Source organism: Dendrobium catenatum, unplaced genomic scaffold (genome assembly GCF_001605985.2).
Source record: "Dendrobium catenatum unplaced genomic scaffold, ASM160598v2 fragScaff_scaffold_1513, whole genome shotgun sequence".
Taxonomy (NCBI): Eukaryota; Viridiplantae; Streptophyta; class Magnoliopsida; order Asparagales; family Orchidaceae; genus Dendrobium; species Dendrobium catenatum.
The window spans coordinates 1,990-10,746 of NW_021319975.1; the positions used below are offsets into that span (position 1 = coordinate 1,990).

Sequence of the window (8,757 nt, forward strand, 5' to 3'; positions counted from 1 at the left end):
AATTAATACATAATAAATTTATTTTAAATAAAATTTAAAAGTGTTGATTGATTAAATTTATTTTTAATTCATTAAGTTTTAATTAAATATATTTTTATAATTTTTCCACTCGTTATTTTTATACTTGAGAGCGCCTTATCTTTATGGCATCCTATCTCTAAGCTCTTCCTTGGAGCTAGCTTCCTATATCTCAACTTAGGAGGAAGCCCCAGCAACCATACTTTAGAATGGCTCATGGAGTGGTGCTTGGTTCTTTGTTAGTTCCCATGCATTGTATAAAAGACAAGTTATCTGTCAAGCAGCAAAAACGTAACCCTCTTCTCCGCCTCTTCGTTGGCCAACCTCCGCCACTCGGCGAGAAAATTGGCCCCCATTACTCTGTTCATCAGGTATGTGACAAAGGAGTAGTTCGCTGATTACAGGAGAGGCCGGAGGGGAGGAGTTCGATGCCGAGGTGGCGGAGATCAGTGCGGCGATGGTGAGCAAGGTGAATGAGTTGGAGGAGATCTGCGCTTCTAATAGCAAAAGGGTATCTTGTTGATGTCGGAAGCGGTGCGACGGGAAGGTCGCGAATATTTGCAAGCGGGGGGATTTACGTCATTTTTCCTCAGAATGCAGCTGACCGCAGTGGACCGCAAGAGAAGGGGAAAGGTCGCAGGAAGCAACTCTATGTCGCAAATTTTTTCTGAAGCTGTTCTGCCGCAAACCCCCAAACAAAATTTTAATAACTTTTTATAAAGCAAAGCAACTGTTACGCTGTCCCAAAAGCATCCTTAATACATCAAATCCATCGGCATCTACACTGCCTCTCTCTCTCTCTCTCTCTCTCTCTCTCTCTCTTTCCTATGGCGGAGCCGGAGAAACAGGTGGTTTTGATTACCGGCTGCTCTGAGGGAGGTATTGGATACGCCTTTGCTCGGGAGTTTGCCTCGAATGGCTGCCTAGTGACGGTCACTGCTCGGTCGTTATCCTCTATGAGAAGTTCGGAAGGTGACCAAAGGTTCTTCCTCCTTGAGCTCGACGTACTCTTTGACGAATGCATCCAGAAGGCAGTGGAAGGCACATTGGCGGGGTTTGGTTGGAATCATATCTTAATCAATAACACCGGCATCCACAACGTCGCCCCTCTCGCGGTGGTCCCTATGTCTACCGTCGAGCATGTGATGAGCACTAATGTATACGGTAAGTTTCAGTGTTAACTAACAATGGAAAGTTTTTTTTCTCCTTTTTTTTGTTTGTTAATTTTGTCAAGTAGGGTTTTATTGGAGTTAACTGATTTGAAATTGGTCCCCTCCCCCACCCAAAAATCTGAAATTGGTATCTTGAGATGTTGTAGAGAGTTTCCCGTACAATTTAGTCTTTTCTTTGTTCTGAGTTTGTGGAAATGGGTTTTTCTCTTCGTTTGGAATACAAATCTTTCTTTGTTTTTAGTTATCTGTGGGATTGTCCACATCCCGTGATCTTGATATTTTCTATATTGATGAAGTATTATTTTATTTTTCCTAGCTATTTCTGTGTGTGTTAAACTTAAAGGGCTACTTTTTAGCGGGATTAAGTTGGATTTAAGCCAGATTTGTTATAAATCCTATCAAACAGTTTGAGAGCATGCAATAAATCTGAAACGACTAGATTTACAGAGATATGGCCTAAATCCGGGGTCCTTGGGAGGATTTATCGGGATTTGCGAAGTTCTCCTCCGGCGAGTGAGCGAGCGAGCGATCTTTTGTCTTGAAGGAGGAGGCAGAGATGGTTATCTTCACAGTGAGCAAGCTCCTGACGTGACCTCCAATCAAATGTCGTCAAAGGATGAGGCGAAGAAGCTTCTTTAGTGACTCTTTCAACACATTGCTGCACAAAGCACGTGAGGTCGAAGCAGCAAGGAAGAAATGGATATGAAAAGAAAACCCTATGGCCTAGGAGAAATTATTTGATGTGGAGTCTGGACGTAGTTTTGCATTCGGACTTCAATTAAATCATGACACGTAGTTTGGAGATGTAGATATTCAAATTGGATTTTGTTTTTAATTTTTATCTTATCGGTCCTATCTACCACGCCCAGAGTTAGGAGATGATTAATTAGGAAATCCTTTCCTAATTGTAATTCAAATATAAGAGGGAAATACATTAGGAAAGAGGGCTAAATTAGCAGGTGAGAGGAAAGTTATTTTAGTTTAAGTTAAGGGTTTAATTTTTTTTTTTTTTATGGCAAATTTTGTGATGCGTACATCAGCACGAAGATTTCGCGCATCTATCACAGGAGGCATCGTAAATCGACAGCTCTAATTTAAATTGTCATTTATGAGTTATTTTATAAATTGTAGCTCTTATTTTATTCTATTTCCTGTTTTACCCCTAGGATAGCTTATGTGAGTGTTATGGCCCAAGCGGTAATTTTGTAATTTTTGATTTTCTCATGTTGTATTCTATATATAGGCTAGTTTCTTGTAATTTGAGGAGAATGGTTGATTGATATGAAAAATTGTTTTCCACACTTATGTTCTTCTTGGGAGAGAACAAGAGTGAGATTCCTATGGGAAGGAATCGCAATTATCACCAGCCACAGGATGGGTCTGGGCTCGTGATTTGAAGTCCCTTGGAGAAGGGAAAAGCATCACCCGTCAGACATCGGAAGAGTCCGAGGCTCGCGATTTTTAAGTTCTCTCATTATTTCTTATCTTCTATTTTTGTTTTTGTTCCTTTTTATTGTTCCTTGTTTTCATCTTCGTCATCTACCTACGTCCACCATCATCTTCTCCATCTCCAAGCCGTCGTCTCCTTTTTCCACCATGCCGCCGGCTCCACCTCATTAGTCGCCGGCCAAACTCCTCCCACCCTCTTTGGGATTTCCTAATTTGGTTAGGTTAATTTAGGGAATGATTTGATTTTGAAATTATTCAAATTCAAATTTCAAATTCTTTCCTAAATTAGTTATTCTATTTTAGGAAAGTTCTTAATTTACATCCATTTGAATTTGAAATTCAAATTGGAGTGAATTATTTTCTTTCCTAACCTTTTAAACAAAATTAAGAAGTATTAATTAGCCTCATTAAATCCTATTTCAAATTATTTCCTAAATCAAGTCTAGATTTAGGAAATAATTCAAAATTTCCTTCATAACCAAAATTTCCCTTGCCTTGCTCTACTAATTGATTCCCTAATCTAAGGAAGTTAATAGTAGGAATTAAATCCCTACCCATTAATTCCTCCCTAGCCTATGCCTGCCACCCCCCTCATTAATACCACATAGATTTGTTTCCTAAAGCCATATCCTCTCTTGGAAACAATTCAAATTCTTTCCCTTGGCCAGAATCTCCAAGATTCACCACAAATTCTGCCCACAATCTCATCTTCCCTCACGTTGGAAGTATTTCCAAAATCTGGCCCATATCTAGCCGCCTCCTCCCTAGCAGCTTTGCTGGGTTTACTTCTCTAAATTCCCTCTAAATTTTTTCCTGATGACGTCTTTCCTGCACGCAAAGTCTGCTGCCAGAACTTTATGCACTTGCTCTCGATGTTCCCTCAACCTGAAGGCTCACAAAACTGTTGTCAAGGATTTTTTTCTGCAACCGTGGTTATCCAAATTTGCTATCTAGAGTTTTTAGCTTTCCTTGGATCAATGATTCAGTGACTTGTATGCCTTCAACTTTCATTGGATCCTTCCTTTAGCTTGGCATTTACGCTCAGTCTTTTTTCTGTTTCTCTTTACCCCATCCCCCCTCCTCTCCTAATTGTTCCAGCAAATTTCTCTTGTGAAGACACGTGGATTGGAATTTTCTTATCAGCCTTTCTCTTCACCATCCAGGATGGACTTCTCCCTCAATTTTCTCTACATCTCTCAAGAGAAAATCTGAGAATTCATCTCAGGTTTTTGGTGAAATCTGAACTTGCTGTCAAATATTTGGAGAGGAGATTTGTCCCTAGCAAAGCCATTTTTTGTTCTACATCAGTTTGGTATCAGAGCATGGACTCGGATCAACTTGGACGGACTTTAGATTTGTTGGTAGGTTAACTGGGTGCCGTTAATCAACAACTCAGGGAGGATCAAGCGGACTTAACCGACCTCCATCGTCAAACAATCGAACGATTCGATCACCTAGAGCGAGGTAGGACTAACCCACCATTTTATGCAAAAACCCCTTCATGAAAGGATCGAAAGAAGACACTATGAGACAGAGAGATAGTGGATAGAGTGGAAAAAGAATGGAGGCCAATGAAACCTTCAATTTCCCACTCACTGTGCAAATCAAAGAGAAATCTAAGGTGATCAAGGAAGAATCTGAAGAAGAAGATGAATTGGTTGATTCCATTACAACTCCTATAGAAGCAATGGTTTCTTCTGACCCCGTTAAAACTCCTACAACGAAGAATGTTTATGAAGCTCTGGAAGTGACTTCCATAGAACTCACGATTGCTCATATTGCGAGTGAAGCCATCTATGAGAGTGAACAAGTTCCTGCAGATGAAAAGAAGTGCAACAAGCAAGTTGACCTTGTGGGCAACCGGGGTGGTTTGAAAATCTTTACAAATAATAGTCCAGAGTTTTACATGACAAGTTGTAATGCTAACTCGAAGAAGTCGAGTATTCTCTCACCTGGGGAGAATGATGCGGACATCGGCACGAAGATTTGGCGCATCTATCACAGGAGGCGTCGTAAATCAACATCTCTAATTTAAATTGTCATTTATGAGTTATTTTATAAATTGTAGCTCTTATTTTATACTATTTCCTGTTTTACCCCTAGGATAGTTTATGTTAGTGTTATGGCCCAAGGGGCAATTTTATAATTTTTGTTTTTCTCATGTTGTATTCTATATATAAGCTAGTTTCTTGTAATTTGAGGAGAATGGTTGATTGATATGAAAAATTGTTTTTCACACTTGTGTTCTTCTTGGGAGAGAACTAGAGTGAGATTCCTATGGGAAGGAATCGCAGTTATCACCAGCCGCAGGATGGGTCCGGGCTCGTGATTTGAAGTCCCTTGGAGAAGTGCAAAGCATCACCCATCAGTCGTCGAAAGAGTCCGAGGCTCGTGGTTTTTATGTTCTCTCTTTCATTTTTATCTTCTATCTTTGTTTTTGTTTCTTTTTATTGTTCCTAGTTTTCATCTTCATCCTCTACCTACGTCCACCTTCATCTTCTCCATCTCCAAGCCATCGTCTCCTTTTTCCACCATGCCGCCGGCTCCACCTCATTAGTCGCCGGCCGAACTCCTCCCATCCTCTTTGGGATTTCCTAATTTGGTTGAGTTAATTTAGGGAATGATTTGAATTTGAAATTATTCAAATTCAAATTTCAAATTCTTTCCTAAATTAGTGATTCTATTTTAGGAAAGTTCTTAATTTACATCCATTTGAATTTGAAATTCAAATTGGAATGAATTATTTTCTTTCCTAACCTTTTAATCCAAATTAACTAGTCTTAATTAGCCTCATTAAATCCTATTTCAAATTATTTCCTAAATCAAATCTAGATTTAGGAAATAATTCAAAATCTCCTTCATAACCGAAATTTCTCTTGCCTTGCTCTACTAATTGATTCCCTAATCTAAGGAAGTTAATAGCAGGAATTAAATCCCTACCCATTAATTCCTCTCTAACCTATGTCTACCACCGGCCCCCCTCATTAATACCACATAGATTTGTTTCATAAAGCCACATCCTCTCTTGGAAACAATTCAAATTCTTTCCCTTGGCCAGAATCTCCAAGATTCACCACAATTTCTGCCCACAATCTCAGCTTCCCTCACGTTGGAATTATTTCCAAAATCTGGCCCATATCTAGCCGCCTCAACCCTAGCAGCTTTGCTGGGTTTACTTCTCCAAATTCCCTCTAAATTTCTTCCAGATGATGTCTTTCCTGCACTCAAAGTCTGCTGCTAGAATTTTCTGCACCTGCTCTTAATGTTCCCTCAACCTGAAGGTTCACAAAACTGCTGTCAAGGATTTTTTTTCTGCAACCGTGGTTATCCAAATTTGCTGTCTAGAGTTTTTAGCTTTCCTTGGATCAATGATTCAGTGACTTGAATGCCTTCAACTTTCCTTGAATCCCGCCTTTAGCTTGGCATTTACGCTCAGTCTTTTTTCTATTTCTCTTCACCCCATCCCCCCTCTTCTCCTAAATGTTCCAGGAAATTTCCCTAGTGAAGACCCGTGGATTGGAATTTTCTTATCAGCCTTTCTCTTCACCATCCAGGATGGACTTCTCCCTCAATTTTCTCTACATCTCTCAAGGGAGAATATGAGAATTCATCTCAGATTTTTGGTGAAATCTGAACTTGCTGTCAAAAATTTTGAGAGGAGATTTTTCCCTAGCAAAGCCATTTTTCTTTCTACATTTTTTGTGAGGGGTATTGTCTACTGTTTTGATGAGGGATCCTAATGACATCTTGAGTTTGGGAGAAAAGGTCCTCTAGAAAGAGGAACATTGTATCTGGCTTTGTTCGTATTTGGTTTTCTATTAATAAAAATATCCATTTTATTGAATTTCTTTGAGTTTGTTGTTATTTTTGATATTAAGGTGTATCACTCAAATACACTCTAATACCCAAAATACTCAACATTTAATTGTTGAGGTTAACTTTAATCATTAATTTTTACATTGAGACAAAATTGAGATATTTTATAATAGTCAGGAGACTAAATTCGGGCATTTTTAAATTATCGGACTAAATTGTGCATTTGGTAATAGTCGGGGGACTATTTTGATCTTTTACTCATTTTGAGGCATTTCACTAAAAAAGCAAGCAAGATAGTTGTTTTTTAGATGGACAATGGGGTTTCAGTCTGGATAATTGTTTTTGTTTATCATGGAAAATTTGTTTAATGCAACAGAGTACTGAAACAGAAGTGATATAACCCCCAAATTTTTCCATAAAATGATATAACAATTTTAACTTGTTGGAATAGTAGAAGTAACTTTTGAGCCATGGTTGCCTTTGGGATTTGTTTAGGAGATTTAGATTTTCTATCCTTTTGTCATAGCTTGGGATGTACCCGGAATAACACAGCACTATGGAACTTTTCCTCCATTAAACCAACATTTTTTGGTTGGAAGAAATCATTTGCATGGGATGGTGATAAATTGAGCTAATAATTTTTTATTTGGAGATTTCACGTGCAAAATAGGACTACCATGATTTCTTGTCGTCTTCTATAGAACTTGAATTGAAAGTGCATGCCTTGCATCTCCAACCTGGAAGCTTTAATTTGAATGAGGGAGTTATTTCTTTTCTTTGTGGTGGTAAATTCTCAACATTTTGTGGTACCATGTTCCTCGTTTTAGTTAGGATGTCAATGATTGTTACATTTTTTGCGTGCAAGTATAAGTTTTTTTTTGCTGTCTACAGTTGATTGTTTTCAAAGTTCAGGGAGTAAATAAATCAAATATGCATAGGCTGCAAATTCTTTCTTTTCATTGGCAAATTAGTAACTCAAAAGTTTGGACCTATTCTTGCTTACATGAAGAACCTCAGTATATAAGTCTTTGTAAACGACTTAAATTAGTTATAAATCATAAACCTTGATATATCATCAAAAATTTATCTTGATCGGGCACGAATCTCAAGGAAAAATTAGGTTGGAAGCATCAAACATTAAATCTGGGATCATCTGAACACTAATTTCAGCAAACTTATAGTCAAACTGAGCATATCGGAAACATGAACCAACGACACCAAATTTAACTCAATCCGAGCCCAAATGAGTCTGAATCGAAGACTTGAAGAGCTGTTGGAAGGTTCAAACCATAATTTGGATTACCAAACTATTTCCAATCATGACATGCTAATAGTCAAATTGAACGGTTCGACGAGACGAATCCAACGAGCCCAAGATCGCCAAATTTTGATAAGTTAAGACCTTCAAATGTCTGACAAATGATTTACGATCAAGGGATTCAATATCGACCGTCCATCCGAACCACTTCACATTTTCCCTTGATCCTTCTCATATTTACGGGTCATGTCATCCTCAAAAAACTATAAATAATCCATCATTTCTCTTTAGAGGGGACCAAAGCAAGAAGAGAAGAGAAGATAAGAAGAAGATGAGAAGAGAAGAAGAAGAAGAAGAAGAAGAAGAAGAAGAAGAGAACAGGAGGGAAGAAGCTCCTCGTCCACCGTCAAAATTCTTCCTGACTTCCAAGTGACACTGGAATTCCGTCCGACTTCCAAGTGACGTCGAAATTCTGCCCGACTTCTAAGTGACGCCGGAGTTCTACCCGACTTTCAAGTGATGTCGAAACTCCACCCGATCTCCAAGTGACATCAAAATTCTTTCTGATATCCAAGTTACTTTGGGATTCAGCCCGAATACCCAACATCGTCGAATCTCAAATTAGTATTTGTAACTGAACTTTAATTCAGGAGTGGATTATTGTAGTCTAATCATCCTAAAATTTAAGGACGAGTCAGCCTCTTGTACTTCAAGTAAATACTAGTGAAATTCTTTCAACTAGGCGTGACCTTGTGATTTTTCCCTTTTTAGGATTTTCCTCGTAAAAATCTTGGTGTTCTTTCATCTTCTATTTGTGTGCTGAATATCCGTATAGCGCTAAGACGAAAACTTTCTAACTCCATCACCACGTATATTCTAAACCGCAATAGTTTGGCGTCGTCTGTGAGAAACTCATTATCCCATAATTCTAAGTGTTACTTCATTGGCCAATAGTCATAGCAATCATATCTTGGGGGATTCTCACTCCAACTCCCACCAATCCAGGAATCAGTTTATGAATCATGGACGCCCAATATCCACCTC

General features: G+C 38.6%; 1 protein-coding gene across 1 annotated transcript; it reads left to right on the top strand.

Moving 5' to 3' along the window:
* Window positions 1-845: 845 nt before the first annotated feature.
* On the top strand, window positions 846-1,829 carry LOC110098932 (NADPH-dependent 1-acyldihydroxyacetone phosphate reductase-like). Its single transcript, XM_020825889.1, has 2 exons — window positions 846-1,182; window positions 1,630-1,829. The coding sequence occupies exons 1-2, from the start codon at window positions 846-848 to the stop codon at window positions 1,827-1,829; spliced, it is 537 nt and encodes a 178-aa protein (XP_020681548.1).
* Window positions 1,830-8,757: the final 6,928 nt, after the last annotated feature.

Excerpts from the sequence above, each read along its gene's own strand:
- LOC110098932 (XM_020825889.1), top strand. The coding sequence starts at position 846 with ATGGCGGAGCCGGAGAAACAGGTGGTTTTGATTACCGGCTGCTCTGAG. Across the intron at positions 1,183-1,629 it reads GATGAGCACTAATGTATACG|ATTTACAGAGATATGGCCTA; the intron begins GTAAGTTTCAGT and ends TGAAACGACTAG.